The sequence below is a fragment of the Bacillus rossius genome, chromosome 2 (assembly GCF_032445375.1).
Source record: "Bacillus rossius redtenbacheri isolate Brsri chromosome 2, Brsri_v3, whole genome shotgun sequence".
NCBI classification, from domain to species: Eukaryota; Metazoa; Arthropoda; class Insecta; order Phasmatodea; family Bacillidae; genus Bacillus; species Bacillus rossius.
In genome coordinates this window covers 130,323,244-130,345,693 of record NC_086331.1, presented here as the reverse complement: position 1 = coordinate 130,345,693, position 22,450 = coordinate 130,323,244, and the positions used below count along the sequence as shown (strand labels likewise).

General features: G+C 40.8%; 1 protein-coding gene across 3 annotated transcripts in view; it reads right to left on the bottom strand.

The window, feature by feature from the left end:
• Positions 1 to 1,407: 1,407 nt before the first annotated feature.
• Positions 1,408 to 22,450, bottom strand: part of LOC134528829 (uncharacterized) — a 32,420-nt gene continuing 11,377 nt past the window's right edge. For 2 of the 3 annotated variants that reach the window (XR_010074431.1, XR_010074430.1), the window contains 2 exons: positions 20,906 to 21,915; positions 1,408 to 1,619 (listed from right to left, as the gene is read on the bottom strand). Coding sequence is in view for 1 of the 3 variants with exons in the window: in XM_063362495.1 (XP_063218565.1) it covers positions 21,305 to 21,886 (582 nt within the window). In the remaining 2 variants the exon portion in view is untranslated. Of the gene's footprint in view, positions 1,620 to 17,925; positions 21,916 to 22,450 lie in introns of those variants that run through there. The other variant, XM_063362495.1, reaches the window with a different exon arrangement.

The window sequence follows — 22,450 nt, the reverse complement described above, 5'->3', positions numbered from 1 at the left end:
GTCACGACTGGTCGCATGCAACTCAACGTTTACAATTTGTTATTTGACTAGGGTGGTCAGATTTATCTTTTATGGTATGATATTCAGGCTTGTGTGAATATCATTTTTTTAGTTTGAATCGAATATGAGTATGAGTATCAAATTATTCACGAATACAAATATTGAATTCGAATAGTAAGAAAATTAGAATCCCACCAATTTTTTTTTTCAAGTCATATAACAACTTTTCGAAAATTATGCAAATAATACTAAAGTGAAAGGCTGTTAAAGATAAGTCTGTACAATAATTATATGAGAAATTTTTGTTAAAAAATATAATTATGAAATAATTTTTTTTTGTTTTTAATTGTGCAGCTAACTTAACTTAACCTAACACACCAACATTTCATTTCAGTTCCTATTCGCCTATTTTCCACAAAGTGCTACTCTACATATTGATCCAGAAAAGTTTTGCGAACCTCAAAATACAGTGAAATCCACTGCAATCTATTTTACAAAATAAACATGAATTTTTTTTTAAATCTTGTATTTTCAAATTAGTGATTGAAATATCTCATATTTAAATATTTAAACCCTAGTTATTCCCGAGGTTTCTTTGTTAACAGAAGCCAGGTAAATTGTATTTTGGTTAAGCAATATTATAAATAAAAACAATTTTTACTACTTTCCTCTGGAATCTTAAACCATCATTCACAATATTTTTTTTTTTAAATATATTTTTGAGTTGCAAAGTCTGTTTTGTCTCTCTCTCTATATTATATATATATATATAACACTTTCTGAGTTTTGTTAAATATTATGCCTTACTTGGTGCTTTTGCTTTATTTTGGTTTAGCAAAGCATTAAAAATAACCTTCTGTGGTAAATTTTGCTCAGAAAACATTTGAGTAATTAAATTAATATTTTGACAGTAAAACTTTTTATTTTGTTTCAATAATTTGCTTATATTGTCATTGAAATGGACATCATGCTAACAGTTTTGCTAAATATAGTTCATTCTTAATAAATGTTTCTCTCAGCCAAAACAAAATTTAGGACATGAATGGTTATTTTTTATTAACGAGACTTCTACCTACTGATATAAATTCGTAACTCGAATATTTATAAACTTTTTCGTAAGAAGCTGCTGCAGTGGTTTACCTTTTTTTGCAACATTTATAAAAAATATTGTCTGGTCAAAGCAGATTGTCTGGTAAAATGCAAATATAAATAACTTTGTATTGATAACTGCAATTGTTAACTATATGCAAAATGTAAACATAAATCTATATACCTAGAATCATTTAAGCGTCAAAATAAATCATAAATATTTTGTCTGGATTGTTCATGCTCTTGCTTGATATTTCAATACATTTTGCTTAGTGGGAAAAAGGTTGAATAAATAAAGGCAATATCACATTTCAACTTTTTAAATCACAAACTTTATTAATAGTTCAATATATTACATTATTTTCAATAGGTCCTAGAACCCAAAAAATAGCATTATTAACTTCCATTGCTTAGTAATTATCCACACAGGTACATTTTGTTACAAAAATCTACTTAAATACTTGGCTTTATTCAAAAATCTTCTTCCTTCAGTCTTCTTTTTCAGTCTTCAAGGAAGATCAACATAGGATCTATAACAAAAACACATTGATCCATGGAGGTGAGTTACTGTTCTTAAGTTATCTAGGCACACATGGATTACATTAAAAAGCATCATCTGGTAATTGCTCTCCCACATTTCAACTACCCTGAGTCCTGAAATCACAACAGTGGTCCATCCCCACTACTGTATCTCCTGCACAGCATCTGAAATGTGTCACACCACCACCACCATCACTGTCACATGGGAACACCACATAACTTAGAAAGTCACAACTTAAAACTGTCAAAACTTAGAAAACTTGGAAAAATCCTCATAATTTAGAAAGATCATAACTTAGAAACACACAACTTAGAAACATCATAACATAGAAATGCATAACTTAGAACTATCACAACTTAGAGCTGTCATAACTTAGAAAAACACAACGCAGAACCACACAACTTAGAAACATAACACAGAAAGTCACAAATTAGAAACACACAACTTAGAACTATCACAACTTAGAAACACACAACTTAGAACTATCACAACTTAGAAACACACAACTTAGAACTATCACAACTTAGAAACACACAACTTAGAACTGTTGTAACATAGAAACACGTAACTTACAAACACGCAACACAGAACCACACAACTTATAAATGTCATATGTAGAAAGTCACAACTTAGAACTATCACAACTTAGAAACACACAACTTAGAACTATCACAACTTATAAACACACAACTTAGAACTATCATAACTTAGAAACACACAACTTAGAACTGTCATAACTTAGAAACACGCAACGCAGAACCACACAACTTAGAAACGTCATAACGTAGAAAGTCATAACATTGAAAATTCTAACTTATATGTTTCTAAGTTGTGTGTTTCTAAGTTATGACAGCACCCCACTCACATCACCACCATCACTGCCATCACCACCACCACCACCGCCGAAACACCACCGCCATCACCTTCACTGCCATCAACACCACCGCCATCACCTTCACTGCCATCAACACCACCGCCATCACCTTCACTGCCATCAACACCACCGCCATCACCTTCACTGCCATCAACACCAACGCCATCACCTTCACTGCCATCAACACCACCGCCATCACCTTCACTGCCATCAACACCACCACCACCACCTTCACTGCCATCAACACCACCGCCACCACCGCCACCACCTTCACTGCCATCAACACCACCGCCACCACCTCCGTAGCCACCATCGTAGCCACCACCATCACCTTCACTGCCATCAACACCACCGCCATCACCTTCACTGCAATCAACACCACCGCCACCACCTTCACTGCCATCAACACCACCGCCACCACCTCCGTAGCCACCATCGTAGCCACCGCCATCACCTTCACTGCCATCAACACCACCGCCATCACCTTCACTGCCATCACCTTCACTGCCATCAATACCACCGCCACCACCTCCGTAGCCACCATCGTAGCCACCACCATAACCACCACTGCTACCATCGCCACCGCCACAGCCACCGCCATCACCACCCCACCACCACTGCTGCAGCCACCATCACTGCCCTCAACACCACCACCACTGCCATCACCACCGCCAACAATGCCTCCATCACCACCGCCACTGCCATCACCACCGCCATAAAACCTGGACAAACCTCAAAGACAGCACATCACCCAACAAGGGCTTCAGGCCTGGACTGGACGAGGATTCTTTCCGCAGCATTCTTGTCTGACAGTTCCGAGCTTCTTAACGGCTCCTACATAAGGAACTAAAAAAAATAGAAGTGTCAGTTGAGAAGACATATTATTATTAAAGTAAAAATTGCCTAGATTTTAAGGAACTTACACAGTATTATTTTTAGTTTTCTGTAAAACACTTCTAATATATAGTCTTAAAAATATTGATGAATCCATGCTTGAACCTAATTAAAATGGTACGATGATTATATTAGACGTAAATCTTTCCCATGCCGCTGTGTGTTCAGCTTATGTTTATGTTACACAGTCCCACAAGTCAGCAGCAGCTCTGGTGAGAAAGGCCAGAAGTTTTCAGCGCAAATTTACCTCACACATACCGAGCTCCTCTAGTACCAGGCAAAGTGGTGTAGTTCGCTGACATGCAATTAGTAAGTTAAATAACCTTTCTGGTTTAAAGAAAATATAAGTTTATGTTTCTTTAATCTTGCTATACAGTGGTATCTATGTTGAAAGGATAGGATAGGACACATCATACACAAATTATGAGAATATATAATAATAATAGAAGATGAACAACTTGACACAATTCAATGGAGTTTGTTTTGTCAGATAAATATTTTTATTACAGAGACCTGAATGTACAGAAACAGACATTAACATAGTTGAAAGGTTGGATAACTCATTTTTTTGATTTACAGGATCTCCGCATTGGGAAAATGTATTTAATTAGCGCTCTGTTCCTGGAACAGATGTTATTTCGAGGGACGGGTGTCTATAATTGTTGTAAGTAAAATTGTAGTGCTGGGTCGAACCCATTTTTATCTCTCGAACCGAACTCGAACATATTGAATAACAGTTTCTCCGAATCCGAACTTGAACCGAACCTTTAACATTCATCACAAACTGAATTCGAACCGAACACTAGTCCAATTCATCGAACTCGAACCGAACTCGAACCGAACTCTGAAATACAGTAGTTGGACGTTTTAGAGAATAGAATGAAGTTATTTTCGGATTTTTTAGACTTTTCTTTCTGACCGGCCGCTCATCTACATATTTACCTTATGTTGAAATAATGCAAGTTTTGCACACATAATTGATGTATGAAAATGTTGCGCTCCCTTTGTTGTGCAGTTCTTTATTGCGCCCAATTTCCTAATAAATGAAATACACCCAACAATAATTGCCATGCAGCCAAGAAATATCAAGACTTTTCGCTTATCCATTCTATTTTCGTAGGGGAAGTATTTCCGAATGGAGCAGAATGACAAATCACCTGTTTGTGTTTATTTATTTCACGTGAGCCAATGTCGCGACCCTCATAACATGCAAATATATCGAGCGAATCGAAGTCGTTTTCAATTGGATCAAAATAATCCATGGAAACGAGTATTGTACACAAACTAAATTAGATACCCGAAACGTTTTAAACCCGACATGGAAACGTGGTAAATACTATCTGGACAAAAAAAAAAGTATCAGCAATTATTTTTCTCGTTTTGGTGGATCCTGAATATGATCCGATACACAAAAATATCGGCAATATCGGTACCTGCCGATCCAGATCGGCACAGCTCTAGTTAATATAAAGAAACACAATTTTACAGTGGGAAGCTACTTAAAAATGCACTTACCTGTAGGTACACAATGTAAACGTAACAACACAATATTTTTGTAAGGAAATAAAAAATAAATAACACAGTTTTCAATGTCGGGCTGTTGAGAATAATAGGGCTGTTGAGAATAAAAAATAAACGTAGTCCTTTTACAAAGCGATTTCTTAATTCCAGCATGCACCATGCACCAACAATGAGCAAAACGCAAAACAAACAACGAAGTTAAAGAAACGGATGAACGAAAGATAATGTACGTATGTTCCGACGATTACAACTAAATAACTACGCGTGCTGTGTTAAAGAATCTATGACATCCGCATGAAATCTTTACATGCAAAGATGACAGATGACGCCATTTTTTTTTCTGCTTACAACTATCGATAAATAATCAAATTTAACCGTAATCATTATGTGACAGATGTTGGCAACAGTAGTTCACCTTCTGTTTTACCAAACAAATACGAGTTGTGGATGTAAGAAATTTTTTTTGTGGGTTCGCTTTAAAGTTCGTTAATTACGTTCAATTACGAACCGAATACGAACTCTTTGTCAGTATTTCGAACTGAACTCGAACTGAACATTTGTTATGAAATTTTATCCGAACCAAACCGAACCTAACCCTAAAGTTCGGGTTCCGTTCGAAATTCGAACGTTCGACCCAGCACTATAAAATTGTACTGGTGATTGTTTGTGCATTCTTTACACTATGAATTTCGAGGCCAGCTATTGCTTAAACCCTCATCTACTTACTTATATAAATTCATAAACATAACGTTAATGCAAGATACATTACAAGTTTTACATGTATTTACTTAAACATGTACACTATATGGGGTATGTAACCCATGTTATGTCTTTTTAATCTAAATATTTGTTGAATAAAAAAATATGTTAACACATTCAACACGATGCCTGTATATGTTACGAGCAACATTTTTTAATGCTCTGAACGATGCCCGCATGCCATACGAGCGCTAGTTTAACCTTGTTTTAAACGAATATGCCCGTGTGTTTTATGTGTGTCGTTCATTCTACAGTGTTCTCTGAAGCTTTTCGTTCACATTGAAATATACAGATCGCAGCAGCGGACTCTTAGTTCAGAGAAGAGATGGTAGATAGCATGCGCTGTCTCGTGGTGTATCTGACTACATCGAGTACTGCACAGCGCAGTTTGTATTATAAACTAGTTTGGCGGCATCGGTAACAATGTCTGAGAAAGAAAACGTTGATGAAGTTTTGAATGTTTTATGTGCTGATTCTGGCTCTGAAGTTGATGATAGTGACTTGGATCCTTCATTCGTGCCTGAAAGAAATTCAAATGATGCTGAATCTGGTATGAAATGTTGCTGTACTTTTCAGAGACCGTAAATAATAGTGCAAATATACTATATTTTACCTTGCAATTATAGTAGAGTCAAAACAAGTTTACTGAGGGCATAGTTTATGCAAAAATATGCTATGAAATATACGGCGATAGTCTAGATGAGACAATTTTTATATTTCAGCTTCTAAAATCCTAACTGACAGCAATTTTGTAGCTGCAAGAGAAAGTGCACGATCGGTGCGTTCTCTGATACATTATAAAGCTTTTGACTGAAAAAACGAAACAAAAAATCATATATTTTGAAAATTTAAGATGTATATTCAAATAACTTACGTGATGAACGTTTATGCTTATTTTGTTGCTAGCTGGAGAAATTTTGTCATACGAAATTTCAGAACATTTGTTTATGAATTACAGGTTCTGAAAGTCCCCACACCAGAGCTGTGGGAGGAAATGCTCCCGCGGGAAATGTTACACGTGCTTCTGAGTGGTCTAGACATGATCAGCCTCAACTGCCTGTATTTGAAGAGCAGTGCGGTGCCTCCGCTCCTCTCAGTCACGAGTGTGATGAGCTGGAGAGTTTCAGTATTTTTTTGGATAATGATAGCATAAAAAAAATAAAAACAAACAAATCTGTATGCTGCCACATCAATTGATAGAATGAAGCGACAAAACAAACTAAAAAAAAGGTCATAAATGGTGCACTGTAAAATTGTATGAACTCTATAGTTTTTTTTCTATCATCCTGCATATGTGCATTGTAAAACTCCCTAAGCTTAGTGATTATTGGTCTACAGATCCATTCCTCCAGACGTCATTTTCTAGCAAAATGTTGAGTCGAGATAGATTTTCATCAATTCTATTCATGTTGCATGTGAACGACAATCCTAGTTACATAGCCAGAGTAAGACCCTTTTTTGACAATTTTGTTCAGAAATGCAAAACTTGCTTGGCACCCCATGCAAATCTAACAATAGACGAAGCGATGTGTCCATTTCGCGGCAGGGTAAGTTTTAGTGTTTACATCAAGAACAAACCAAACAAGTATGGTTTGAATCTGTATGTTTTATGTGACCTTGCAACTGGCTTCGTGTTGAACTGTGAAGTATACACAGGGTCTTCTGGAAATGTTGACAACTCCATTGTTGCTTTAGTTGAAAGGCTTTGCTCTCAGTATTTTGGAAAGGGACATTGTATATATATGGATCGGTACTACACAAGTCCGGCACTTCTCAAAATTCTGTGGGACAATAACACATTAGAGGTAGGAACAGTTATGAAAAACCACAAAGGCTTGCCTAAGGAATTTCAATCTTATAAACTCAAGAAGAATGAAGATATTTTTTTCAGAAATGGTCCACTTCTCGCAGTAAAATGGCGAGACACTAGAGATGTTTATTGCCTCTCCACTAAACACAAGCTACAAGTTCCACTGTTACTGTAAGGTCCAAGGGTGGCAATGTTGATAAACCTAAGCCAGATATAATACTTGACTATAACATTTTTACGATGTCTGTTGTAAATGCCTTTATTCTTTACTAAGAAAAATCTGGCAAGAACATCACTCTAGCAAATTTTATCAGGTGTCTAGGAAACAGATTTGCTATGCTTGGTGCTTCTGTAGCTGCTGATCATCTGTCAACATCCACATCAGTTGCAAGGCTTTCGTGTCGTCATTTTCCTGATAAAGTGCCTTCAACTGCAAATAAACAAAATGCCACACGATATTGTAAAGTGTGCTCTGATAGGGGTAAAAAAAACCAGTGGGAAAAGAGTGTGGAGGGAGAGTCAATGGTGGTGCAAAGAGTGTGGAGTGGGTCTCTGTGTACCAAAATGTTTCCAGGAATTTCATACCAAGGTACACTATGCCTGAAACAGACTTTTACATAAACCTTCCTGTTGTAAACTTTCCTATGTATGTAAATATATTTGTGTCATTCGTTTCAGGATAGTTCATATTTTTGAATTTTTTCTTTAGTTAGTGTTTATGACAAGTATATTGAAATAATGTTTTTTTATTATAGTAATTTTACATAATATTTTAGTAATTATTTTATTATGATTGTGTGACAGTGCAAACATTATTTTTTAGGGAATGTAAAGAGAGATACATTTGTAAAGAACTATTCGAAATGTTATATTTTTATCCAAGTGTTTGGAATGAACTTCATGTAAATATTATAATATTCAAGCAGGTTTTTATATAATAAATTTTTTTATGAAACAGATTATATTTAAAATTTTTGTATGTACATAAATTAACAACTTTATCAGTGTTATCCATTCTCTGTAGTCACGTACACAAAAAGTGGAAATTATAGAATCTAACTTGTTCACTAAATATAGTATGGTGTTTGAGGGATTGGGTGACATAAAAGTAGCACCATATAAGCTTGTTTTAAAGCCGGAGCATGTTGTACCAGTAACTACTTTTCAAAGGATTCCTTTTTCGCTGCATGACAGACTGTGTGAGGAATTTGACAAAATGCTGGCACTCAAGGTGGTAGCAAAGGTCACTGAGCCCACTGAATGGTTGAATCCCATTGTAATAGTGAAAAAACCAAATGGGGAGATAAGGGTGTGTTTGGATCCACAACCATTGAATGCTGCCATCCTAAGAGACCATTATAGATTACCCACATTGGAAGAGGTCATAGTCAGGATGAAAGGGGCCACATGTTTCAGCACATTGGATGCTAACAAGGGGTTCTGGCAGATTAGGTTGTCTGAAGAAAGTTCTAAGCTAACAACATTTGGCACTCCATCCCATGGTCAACTTAGATTTACCCGACTACCTTATGGGCTATCATGTGCTCCTGAAGTGTTTCACAGGGTCTTCAGATCACTGTTCAGTGATATCGAAGGGGTAGAGATCTATGTGGATGATATCATTGTTTTTGGGGTGGACAAAACAGAGCATGACAAGCGGTTAAGTAAGGTACTTCAGAGGGCTGCAGAAATGGGAGTGACAATCAATCGCAATAAATGCAGGTTTGGACTAAGGGAAGTTAAGTACATTGGACACATTGTGGGCGAGGAGGGTCTCAAAGTAGATCCAGATTAGACTAAAGCAATCAGGGACTTCGAAGATCCCATAAATCCCAAGGAATTGCAGCGATTCTTAGGCATGGTAAACTACCTAGGAAAACTTGATGTAGGCTTTTGGACATACGCCATTGCTTAGCACATGTATGTCTGCAGAAGAAAACTTCAAAAAAAAAAACAAACACAAATGACAAAAACACAAATTAAGCAAAAATTGCTGTTGTCAGGATTTAACGCCACACAATATTCCACAACAGGAATATGGTCAACAAACAAGGAAAAAACAAAGAAAAATGGACCAACAGAACGGAAAAAATAAAAAAAATAAAAACACAAATTATGACATCACAAAAATTCCGAACCCAAAAAAATTCAACACAACAGTTGAAACGAGACAAAAAACACAGCAAAACGAAAAGACGAAACAAACACAATAGTTTTCCAAAAAAAACAAAAAACAAAAAGAGAAACGAAAAAACCGCCACAAATGATGACAGCACAAAAAATATTGAACCCAAAAAATTCAGCACAGCAGTCAAAACGAGACAAAAACATGACCAAACGAAAAGACGAAACAAACACAACAGTTTTCTAAAACAGAAAGAAGCGACGTTTCGGGAACTGCTATCTGCTCCCGTCTTCAGGCAGAGACACACGTGGTACGGAAACACAGGTGCGACTGAGAAGGGGCTGGAAAAATGAGGGTATTTATCAGAAAATGGACATCATCTTGCTCAGCCAATGGCAGACAAGCTGACTCCTCATTGGCTGTGCACCATGGAGTTAAAGCGGATTGGTTATTGTAGGTTGAGTATTGGCTATTGTCATTCTTTACCGCGTGCTGGTCGGAGAAGGGTCAGCCTCTCTCTTTGCCTAGCCTGGCGTTCCTACAAAGGAAGCTCAGATCAGCGGCCAGTGCGTAAGGTGCTAGGTTCGATAGCTAGTTAAAACGCGGCGAATTTTACGGACAACCACGCTTGTTAGTTCAGTCGACACGCCTGTTGTGTGCCCTGCTTTTTTCAAGGCGGGGCACCTACTTGCGATGGCGAGCAGCGACGAGGAGATAGAGGTCGGCACTGCGACGAAGCGGCTGCACGAGGGCAGCGACTCCGAAATCGAACACTCGGTACAAATCAAAAAACCGTCAGGGCTCCAGCCCACAACAACAACTGATGATGACAACAGTGGCTTCACCACTGTTGAGCGCAAACAATGCAGGCGAAACAGCAATGCGCCGCAAGCGGCACCGACACCGCAACAACCGATTCAAAATGACGAGGCTCCGCGCTACAAACGCGTCCCTTTCGTATTCCGAAACAGTCAGGCAATCGGCAGCTTGGGCCCTGCCTTCGCGGGACTCGGCATCAAAAACCGAATGACGCTGACGAAGCGCCAAGAAGTACGCATAACTTTTGACGGTAAATCCAATCAGGACAAGGCGACCGCATGGTTCAAGGCGAACGATGTGCCATACCACACTTTCTCCCAGCCCAGCGAGCGAGGGGAAAAAGTAGTCATAAAGAATCGGAGTAAATTCACGCCGGTAGATGCGATCTATGAGGAGCTCACCGCGCTCAGATTTAAAGTCAACTTCATTAAACAGCTTAGTCGGCGGCTCACAGACCGCAACTCAGGGCAGGAGTTTTTCGAGCCAACTCCGTCTTTCGTGGTGTGTGTGGCACCTAGCGCGCACAATATTTACGCGGTCAAACAATTGTATTACACAAGTGGCATAAAAATCGAGCGCTACACAACTCGCGTGGAAGACATCTCGCTTTGTAAACGGTGTAGTTCCTTCGGACACACTACAGGAAACTGCTCAGAGGTACCGAAATGTATCAGGTGCGCGGGTTTGCATCCCCGCAGCGAATGCCCTGTTCCAGAGGAGGCACCAAAGGTGTGCTCCAACTGCAAGGAGACAGGCCACACCGCGGCCTGGCGACAGTGCCCAGCCTTTCTGAAAATCGTAGAATCAAGGCGACAGGCCGCCGCGGAACAGGCAGCACAGAAAGCTGCGCGCACAGCCCCGCGAGCGCAGCCGGCCGCACCGACGCGGGACAGTTTCCCCCCTCCCCCCGCGCCCACCAGGGATCACGTGCCTCGGCCAGCAACAGAGCGAAGTCCGCGCGGTGCACCGATTCCGGGAATTTCTCGGCCCAGCGAGCAGGCCAGCCAACCGGGCAAAATAAAATCTCAGGCAGTAGCTTCCACGTCCTACGCGGCAGCGACGTCAGGCGAAAGCGCACCGCGGCACTCGGCGTCAGAAATTGTGCAGGCTCGCGTCGAGAAGAGCCAGCATAGAACAGAAACCGCTCCAGAAGCACAGGCAACGAACAACATCTCTAGCCTCGCGGAACTCGCAGAGATCCTGCGCATGTGCGATTATTGGAACTTAGTGAAGGCACTCGATCCGTTTTACACGCGCATCCGCTCCACCGAGAGCATCAAACAACGCCAGACCATTTTATTGGAAGCACTCGCGACAGTGCTCCAGTAAATGGCAGTTAATATGGGGAAAACACTACAACTCCTAAACTTTAATGCATGTGGTCTCCGCCTTCGGTCTTACGAGTTGGAACAGTGCCTTGTAATATATGGTATTGATGTGGCATTCATTACCGAGACTCACCTATCACCGCACCATCGATTTAATATTTGTGGCTACGCCACTTACCGCACTGACCGCGCCACTCGTGGGGGCGGCACAGCCATATTAATTAAACACGGGATTCATCACCATCCAATAGAAATAACTGGCTTAGAGCATCTAGAGGCCACCAGCATTAATATTCGTAATAAAAATGTGCATGTCTGCATGTCGGCAGTTTATAAACCCCCAGATAAGCCATTACTTTCTAGGGATTTAAATAAATTAATCAACCCACAGCAACACTTTTTCATAGCAGGCGATTTAAACAGTAAACACGAAGACTGGGGATGCAAAAATACTAACCCAGCAGGCAGGAAATTATTCGATCATTCGGTAGCAAATAATTACGAAATATTTGCTCCAGGCTCGCCAACTTGCTACCCAACGAATGGTGGCATGCCTGACATATTAGATATAGCTGTTACAAACATACCAGGTGCGCAGGTTACTTCAGAAAAATTTGATGAGCTTGACTCAGATCATTTTCCGGTACTAATTCCATTAACTTTCAATGCTCAATTTTGCGCAGCGATATTTAGCCGAACTTTTGGTATTCCCGACTGGGACAAATTTCGCGAAGACCTGGAATTAACTTTTTCAGAAACTCCAGAGGTAACTACAGCCGATGAGCTCGAAACTCACGTAAAACTTTTCACCGACACAGTTACAGACGTGCGCAAAAAACACACGAAAATCGTGAATAAAAGAGAATTTACGAGAATTAATTACCCCGATGTAGACATGCTAATCGTTTTAAAACGTCAGGCGCGCAACACTTATCAACGAACGAGAACACCGCAAGCTAGGACTGAATACAATCGCATACCTGCCAACCTATGAAAATCTGAATTAGGAAGATTATTAAACACAAATAAAATTACCAATTTCGACAAAAAAAATTACATATATGGCTACAATGCAGACTTGTACTGCTAAAATACAACTAAATTACACAAATCACCCACTATCAAATAAGCTATAGCTACATTAAAAAATATTTGTGTGTTACATTTTGACTGTGATACTTGAAGATCAGCACAATATTTCACACAAGAATACAACTCACAGAATATATCTTGGCTTCCGATAAGAATTTTGCCAGAAAACTAGTATCGTTGCTACCATCAGTTGCGACTGAAAACAGCCAACTTTTTAAGTACTGCTCTACTCCGGATTTTGCATCCGAAGCCATCTCTTTCATAATAGCAGAAGTTTTGGTACGCCCACATCCATATTTCTTGGCAATTTCCGAGTCTGGGAACATTTTTTTGACAAGCGCACCTGCATGATCTGCGGCCGCTAGAGGAATGTTATGCTCTATCAAAAACGAAGTAAATAAACACTCAGATCGCGTAATGTCTAGATCTGCACCCCCAGATTTAACAAAGAACCTTGAAAGTTTGTGATTATCTTCTTGGCATTTTACGTTGGATAAATGCTTCGCACGTTTGATGTGCACGCTGATGTCACTTTTACCACCATGCGATATGTTGATGTCGCATCTGCATATCTTACAAAATCCAAACCTTTCCCCTTTGTCAGAATTTAAAATGCATGGAAACTCTGCACTATATGTATCACGGAATGTCTGGTAATAATATTGTTTTTTCGTACTCATCTTTGAAAACATAATGCAGAAAGTTTGTGCTTCATAACCTGTCACAAACGCCTAAACGAGGCAACGGCAATAGCCCGTAACAAAGTAAACAAATTCGTAAACAGTTGTTTCACGTTGCACTCGTTGACCACAACGTATTTTGCCAGTTTAAATGTATTTGAAATTAAAATTTTAATACGTAATAGCAGCTCGTAAATTATAAATCAAAATCACATATCTTAAATAACCGTCAAACAAGCGACGACGTACTCTCTGTAGAACTGTGTAATGGAGAGAAAAAAACAATCAATAGTCATGAGCACAACACGCGATACATCGATCGACATGAATGTTGAATCGATTTGGAAGACACCGACTTTTTTTTACCGCGAAGCTATTTTAATTACAAAAATAGGAAGAATTCAGACAATTTCGGAAAATCGTAAAGAGCAGTTATAATTCGGAAGACTTCCGGAAAAATCGGAAAGGTTGGCAGGTATGCAATCGCCTTAAAGCTCAAGTCTCGCGAAAACTTAAAGATTTAAAAATAGAAAAATACGGAAACCTAATAACAGAGTGCGCAACTCAACCTCGACAAATGTGGCGGCTCACACGCAATTTACGAGGAAAAAATAAATTTATCTCTACACCAGCCATTGTTACAAATGCGGGCATTAAATATGACGCGATAGATAAAGCAAATGCTATAGCCGACATTTTTGAAAAACAATTTTCACCAAACGAGGACATTAATGATCCTCGGTTTACTAGGACCACGACAGTAGCTGTCAATAACTATTTACAAATCGTTACACAAGCCGAGCCGGAACTCGTAACAATTAAAGAGCTCTTAGAAGCTATTCACTCGCGACCAAAAAATAAAGCAGGCGGACCTGACGGAATAAATTTTGACACTTTAAAGAAATTACCTTTTCAGGCTATTCAATATTTTCTTAAAATAATAAATGCTATTTTTATTCTTAAATCCTACCCATCGTCATGGAAACTAGCTAAAGTTATAACCATTCCGAAACCAGGAAAAAATGCGTCCCTACCACAAAACAGGCGACCTATTAGCCTTCTAAATAGCATGAGTAAAATTTTCGAAAAAATTTTACTCAAACGACTTCAACACCATTAGGACGAACACGAAGTCATTCCAGATAACCAATTTGGTTTTAGAAGTGGCCACTCTACCTCTCACCCCTTAGTTAAGCTCATTGAAGAGGCCACTGACGGTTTTAATTCACGAGCGAAATTTACTGTCGCAACTATGCTCGATGCGGAAAAAGCCTTCGATAAAGATTGGATACCTGGCTTAATTCAAAAATTAATTACATTTAACTTTTTAACTTTCCGGATACGTATATCCATCTGGTGGCCCACTATTTATGGCGTCGTAAATTTTTTGTGTCAATAGAGGGGGCGAAATCATCCACTCGGGAGCTGACAGCAGGTGTGCCGCAGGGGTCCCCACTCTCGCCCTTTTTCTATAATGTTTATACAGCTGACATCCCGCGGGAACATGCCCATGTGCAATTATATGCAGACGATACAGCAATAATATATCAATCCCCGAATCTGAAGTTCGCTTTAACCAAAGTTCAGAGGCAGCTCACCTCACTCGAACAATGGTACACTCGCTGGCGCATTAAAATAAATGGAGCCAAGTCCACCACTATAATTTTAACTAAAAAATACACCGCCCCCGATTGCAAATTAAAAATTTTTAATCAAGCCATACCATTTGTTAAATCGGCTAGATATTTAGGATTAACTCTCGACACCAGGCTCACCTAGAAATTTCACACCACAAAGGTGACACAGGTTGCGCGAGGCACTTTGTGCAGCCTGTATTCAATGTTTAAGGCCCCCCAATTCCCTAGAAGGCAAAAATTATAACTATATTTACAAATAGTTCACCCTCAATTATTATATGCTTGCTAAATCTGGGGCTATGCAGCAAATTGCCATATCAATAAAATCCAGGTAACACAAAATAAATTTCTTAGAGCCATTGCAGATTGTGGCTGGTACACCAGCACATTAGAAGTACACCAACTACTCCGAGTAGAATATGTAGAAGAATATATTAAACGGCAAAACAGGTCTTTTTATGGCCAGCTCCCTGAACATGCCAATACTTTTATGAATTCACTTCCGGATTATGACCCAGCTGCACAGCGACAGTTTAAAAAACCGCGACTTGCCTAAGCCAGGTTAAACTAGAATCCACACATCCCATGTACGCAGGGCAACTTAGCGAAAATATCAGACGTTTTCTCTGGCCCCGATGTGCCTGTCTACGTCCTGCGGTGCAAATAAGCAACATTGGACTAGCCAATGATTGACATGCCCAGGACTCTTAAATATTGCGTCAACACTACTTTTGGCCCAGCGGGGCTCTAATTATAAATCAGCGACAACTCCACCACAGGCCCAAATTCCTTATAATTACCAAATCTTTCCTTCCCCCACCTCCTCCACTAGTCCTTGATAGTTGTTTTCCCCAGCCATTATTAATTAATTAATTGATGTAACTTTTCATTTTCTTGCTAATTCAAAATGGTCAGAAGCACCAGGTGCAGGTATAGCGGCTCCCGGGAGATCCCTCCCTGCTGTGTTAGGGCTGACTCCCTATGTCTGAAGGGCGAGACCCGCCTGGCAGGCTTCACCTCCAGTGCTCGCCGCGTTTCGGAAGGCATGGGATTTTGATTTGCAATTAATAATTTAAATTCTAGTGTCACTAATCAACCTGCGCTCTCTCCTACATCGGAAAACTTACACGATGATATGCCTCCTTGGTCAGCCGGGTATGTGCGGCCTTGGAGCTATACACTACACTCACACAACGAGATTAATTAGGCCATTTTTGCGCAAACTCCACACGCCTCTAAATACAGACATCACGACACTTTCATGCATCAGTTAGCCAACTAACTGAGGGGAAAGGGTGACCTCCCCCCGCCTGACATCTACACTATTAAAAATAGAGCCAAGCAACATGCGACAGCTATTTTACTTCTTTCTGGACCGTGAGCCACCTTTAATCTTAAAATCGCACACTTCGCGCCCCGCCGTCGTTTCCAATGATTCGAACAAAGTGACGGGGTTGCATTATTTATATTGGCTACCACATAGCGAGTTATGGGAACGTAAGAGTTCCTGGTATCGCTGTCACACGCTCCCGGCCGAGCATATGAGGAAACTGCGATTGGCTATTATTTGGTGCTGCAGGGATGTTTCTCTCTTAATCAAAGGCATCCACATATTTTTTTAATTCAATGCTCTGCTGGCTGAAAATATTTTTATTGCTAATAATGAAAGCCGATTCTTTGATTTTCCTTTTTATTTTATCGGGTTCCTGTATGAGTGGTGTGGAGTCTTCCCAGAGAATTTTGTGGCTATTTTCCCATGTATGTTCAGCAAGTCTGGATTTTAGGGTTTCACCCTTCTTGCAGTTGTTTTTGTGTTCTTTGATTCGGGTGGATAGAGCTCTGCCAGTTTCATCTATGTACACGTGGCCACATTCACAGGGGATCTGATACACACAGTTGTGGGTTTGTAATTTTTCTGCGGCTGGTTTCACCTTTGTAACAATGCTTTTAATAGTAGATTTAGAACGGAAAGCTGTTTTGAGTCCATATTTGTTTCCCAGGCGTCTTATTTTTTTCTGAAAGCCCTTGAACATACGGAATGACTAGAGTTCCTGCCGGTTTATCGGTTTCTGTGGGTTTGAGTGTTTTGTTGGATTTCATATGCTGTTTGATGGTGTTAGTAGGGTAACCATTGGCTACGAGTTCCTTTTTTATATGATTGTGTTCAACCGCAATAGATTTCTCATCAGAACCAATAATCTCAGCTTGGTTGGTTAGTGTGTGAATTATGCCAGTTTTTTTTGTTTTGGGATGGTTGGATGCAAAGTTAAGATATTGGCCTGTGTGCGTAGGTATCCTGTATACTTTGGTTTCCAGAATGTTGTTTTTTCTGCTGACTAGTACGTCCAGGAAAGGAATGCTACCATTGGTTTCTTTTTCATAGGTGAACTTTATTGATGGCCTCAGAGAGTTAAGGTGGTTCACAAATTCCTCCAAAGTTTCAAGTCCATGTTGCCAGACAGTGAAGGTGTCGTCTACATAACGGAGCCAGATTTTAGGAGGGCTATTACTTTTGCTAAGTGCTTCTTGCTCAAAGTTTTCCATAAATATATTGGCCATAAATGGTGAAAGAGAAGAGCCCATTGCCATGCCATCGGTCTGTTTGTAGAAAATATCCTTGAACTGGAAATATGTCGTGGTAACACAGAGGGTAATCATTTCCATGATGGATGGGATTGGTATTACAGTTATGTCCTTTAAAGTTGGATCAGCCTCCAACTTGGCTTTGTTTTTTTTTTTTTCATTCTGTTAGTCCATTTTTCTTTGTTTTTTCTTTGTTTGTTGACCATATTCCTGTTGTGGAATATTGTGTGGCGTTAAATCCTGACAACAGCAATTTTTGCTTAATTTGTGTTTTTGTCATTTGTGGTTTTTTTTTTTTTTTTTGAAGTTTTCTTCTGCGGACATACATGTGCTAAGCAATGGCGTATGTCCAAAAGCCTACATCAAGTCATGCACTCCCATTGCACAAATCTTTCAAAGATAATACCTAGCAAAATTTGTTCCCGGTCTCTCGGAGCATACTGCAGTGTTAAGGGAATTGTGTAAACAGGGTGCCATTTGGCAGTGGGGAGAACAGCAACGGAAGGCTTTTCACAATTTGAAAACATTGGTAACCACCATGCCGGTCTTGCAGTATTTTTATCCTCAAGGGTCAGTTACTGTTTTGGTAGATGCCTCACAGAAAGGCCTCGGAGCAGTGTTGCTGCAAGAACAGGGACCGGTGGCTTTTGCATCCAAGTTGCTAACCCAAACACAGCAAAATTATGCTCAGATAGAGAAGGAGCTTCTTGCGGTGGTGTATGGCTGTGAACGTTTCCATCAGTACATTTATGGGCGTAAAGTTGTTGTGGAGACTGATCACAAGCCTCTAGAAGCCATATTCCACAAACCGTTGGATAAGTGCCCGTTAAGATTGCAACGGATGCGCATCAACCTGCAAAATTATGACATTACTTTAAAATACAGGCCTGATAAAGAGTTATTGGTTGCTGATGCACTATCAAGTGCTAGTGGACCTGACGAGGCATTTGATTTACATGAGCAAGAGATAGCTGCTCAGGAGGGATGGTGGTCCACCACGTGCAGGCCACACAGGACATAATAGAAAAACTCCAGAAAGCAACTCTTGGAGATGCAATAATGTCTGAACTCCAAGAAATGGTGTTGAAGGGGTGGCCTTCTAGCAATAAGCAGATACCACAAGAGGTCAGACCCTTTTAGTCATACCGGGAGGACCTTTCGGTACAAAATGGGTTAGTATACAAGGGGTTACAAATTGTGATTCCCCAAAGTATGAAACGGGAGGTCCTCGAAAGAATCCACTATAATCACATGGGTATCCAGAAATGTAAGTTGCGAGCTCGAGAGTGTGTTTTCTGGCCCGGTATGACTAAAGAAATCGAAGCTGTTGTTAATAACTGCATGGCTTGTAGGGCATTCCAAAATCAAAACAGTAAAGAGCCTCAAATCAACAAGGAAATTCCGTGTAAACCATGGCAGGTTGTAGCAGCTGATATATTACATTTTCAGGGTAAGGACTACCTTTTAGTTGTGGATGCATACTCAAAGTATCCAGAATTCAGTCTCTTGCTGAACTTGTCGTCCACACATGTGGTTACACACTGTAAAGCGGTCATGGCAAGACATGGAATACCTGAGGTGTTATACAGTGATAATGGACCACAGTTCAGTTCAAGAGAATTTAAGTACTTTTCAAAACAGTGGAATTTCAAACATCAGACATCTAGCCCAACATATGCACAGTCTAATGGATTTGTTGAGCGTCATGTTCAGACAATTAAGAAATTGCAAAAGAAGGCTGTGGTAGATCAGAAAGACATCATGCTAGCGCTTCTCGAGTATAGAAACTCACCAGTCATTAGTCAATTGCCATCCCCTGCTCAGTTACTCTTTGGCAGAAGGCTGAGAGGATTGATGCCTCTCACTAAGGAACTTTTAAACCCGGATGCTCAACCCAATGTACAAGCACATCTAACGGCAAGGCAACAAAAACAGAAGCAGTATTACGACAAACGGTCCAAGGAACTAGAACCATTTGAAGAAGGCAGTTTGGTTAGAGTAAGGAAAGGTGATATGTGGCAGAGGGGACAGGTCACAAAGGCTCTAGACAGACCAAGGTCATACAGAGTAATAGTTGACTCAGGCAAGGAAGTAGAAAGGAACCGTAGATACTTGATACACGATGGAGACGGGAGTCCTTTTGTAATTGTTCAGGAAGGACTAGAAGATGGGTACGATAATCCTGACAATCTTATGCTGAGTACTCAGGGAAATAAGTTGCTGTGTACACAGAAGAATTCTGACACGGAACACAATAAACATATGAGCCATAGTCGAACTAGCGAAGCAGAGGAAGACAAATTGGGATTTAAGGGGTTTGAGAAAGTTACTGGTGGATTTAAAGGGTTTGAGCACCCTCGAAATGGGGAAGGGAGTGAATTCGGGAGATCAAAGTCAGGTCGTGTGATTAGGCCACCTCGATACCTGGAGGATTATTCAAAGTAAGAGTTGCAGGGGCTGTACCTGTATGTAACGTACATGTCTGGGTAACACGTTAAACTATGTAAGGGTATTGTGTCTAATTTAAAGCTAATTTGAGTTATTGTGTAATAAAGAAAATTTATGGATTGTAATGATGTACATGGGATAATTCCAGATAATTTGTGATGGTTTGTAATGTACATGGGATAATTCCAGATAATTTGTGATGGTTTGTAATGTACTTGGGATGATTCCAGATAATTTGTGTTGTTGTGTAGAGTGAAAAGTCCAGATATTTTAGTTGATTGTATAATTTGTCAGTGATGTTGAAAAGGGGAGATGTTGTACATGAATATAGTGTGTGTGGCATACACTTAGAAGGTATCTATGGAATAAAGGAAGTGGGCCAAGATGGCGGGGCCAGGCTATAAAGTGTTTTAATTATTAACCGAATCCATCAGCATCCTTTTAATATACAACAACTTGCACATGCGCAATGAATCAATATAGCATGTTTCCAAACAAAGCATTTTATAGGCACAACAATAATAAATTGATTTAAAAAAATATAAATATTATTATTCCACAACAAATTTAGTAATATGCTAATTAATAAAATTACCTGTATCAATTACAGTTACTGACTTAAGTAACTCCTCCCTACTTTAAAACAGGATTTTAAAAATGTTTTTTTCCTACTGCATGCAGGAAACACCAGGTATGTTAGCTCACCTCAAACGGGACCACCACGCCCGTGGCCACGTGGACGACCACGACCACCGCGTCCACGAAACAGGCCAAGGGCAATGCCAAGTCCATGGCCACCATCATCACCAGATGCCCACGGAATATGCTGTTGCTCATGAAAAGGAGCGTCGAATACAGGGGGGTTGTCCAGGATGTGTGGCCACAGCGGAACAACTGGGTGGTTGACCAGCAATTGAGGTCCGCCCGCAGCAGCCTGCGGTTGGCCCGCTACCGGTTGAGCACCTGGGCCACCCTGTGGTTGGCCCGCTACCGGTTGAGCACCTGGGCCACCCTGTGGTTGGCCCGCTACCGGTTGAGCACCTGGGCCACCCTGTGGTTGGCCCGCTACCGGTTGAGCACCTGGGCCACCCTGTGGTTGGCCCGCTACCGGTTGAGCGTCTGGGCCACCCTGTGGTTGGCCCGCCGCTGGTTGAGCGCCTGGGCCACCCTGTGGTTGGCCCGCCGCTGGTTGAGCGCCTGGGCCACCCTGTGGTTGGCCCGCCGCTGGTTGAGCGCCTGGGCCACCCTGTGGTTGGCCCGCCGCTGGTTGAGCGCCTGGGCCACCCTGTGGTTGGCCCGCCGCTGGTTGAGCGCCTGGGCCACCATGTGGTTGGCCCGCCGCTGGTTGAGCGCCTGGGCCACCCTGTGGTTGGCCCGCCGCTGGTTGAGCGCCTGGGCCACCCTGTGGTTGGCCCGCCGCTGGTTGAACGCCTGGGCCACCCTGTGGTTGGCCCGCCGCTGGTTGAGCGCCTGGGCCACCCTGTGGTTGATCCGCCGCTGGTTGAGCACCTGGGCCACCCTGCGGTTGGCCCGCCGCCGGTTGAGCGCCTGGGCCACCCTGCGGTTGACCCGCCGCCGGTTGAGCGCCTGGGCCACCCTGCGGTTGACCCGCCAACGGTTGAGCACCTGGACCCGCCGCCGGTTGAGCGCCCGGAGCAGGACCTGGCTCTTGGACAACTTCCACATGTCCAGGGTTGATCCGTTGATCACCTTGTCTGTAAGAAACCCAGAAAATGCATTTAAATTCACAATCAGGGCCGCTGAGAGAATTTGTGGGCCCCTGGGCAGCTGGGGTAGTAGGCCCCATTCCTCTTTTTTTTGCATACCACTACTACGTACTATGTATACCATAAATATATATGGTATCGTAAAATTTCATCCTTCATTTGAACATAAATAACGATTTCCTAGTTACACAAAAAAAAAGAGCATTTGCATGTATTATCTCAGTGCACTTTTACATTGTTAATCCCATTAAAATACTAATAATAATTCATTTTGATGTATATATTGCTAAAAAACAAAAAAATCTTAAATGGTAATCAGAAATTGCATTATTATATGAGTGTTTAAAATACATAAGTATAATAATTTATTCTGAATATAAATAATAATTTAAAGTAATAATAAATTTTATTACTTCGAAAACATCAAACACATTGAACCACATTCATTACACTGAAAAATTTGTAATATGTACATATTAATAATTTATACAAATTAATTTAATACCGGTACCCTTAGTTCGAT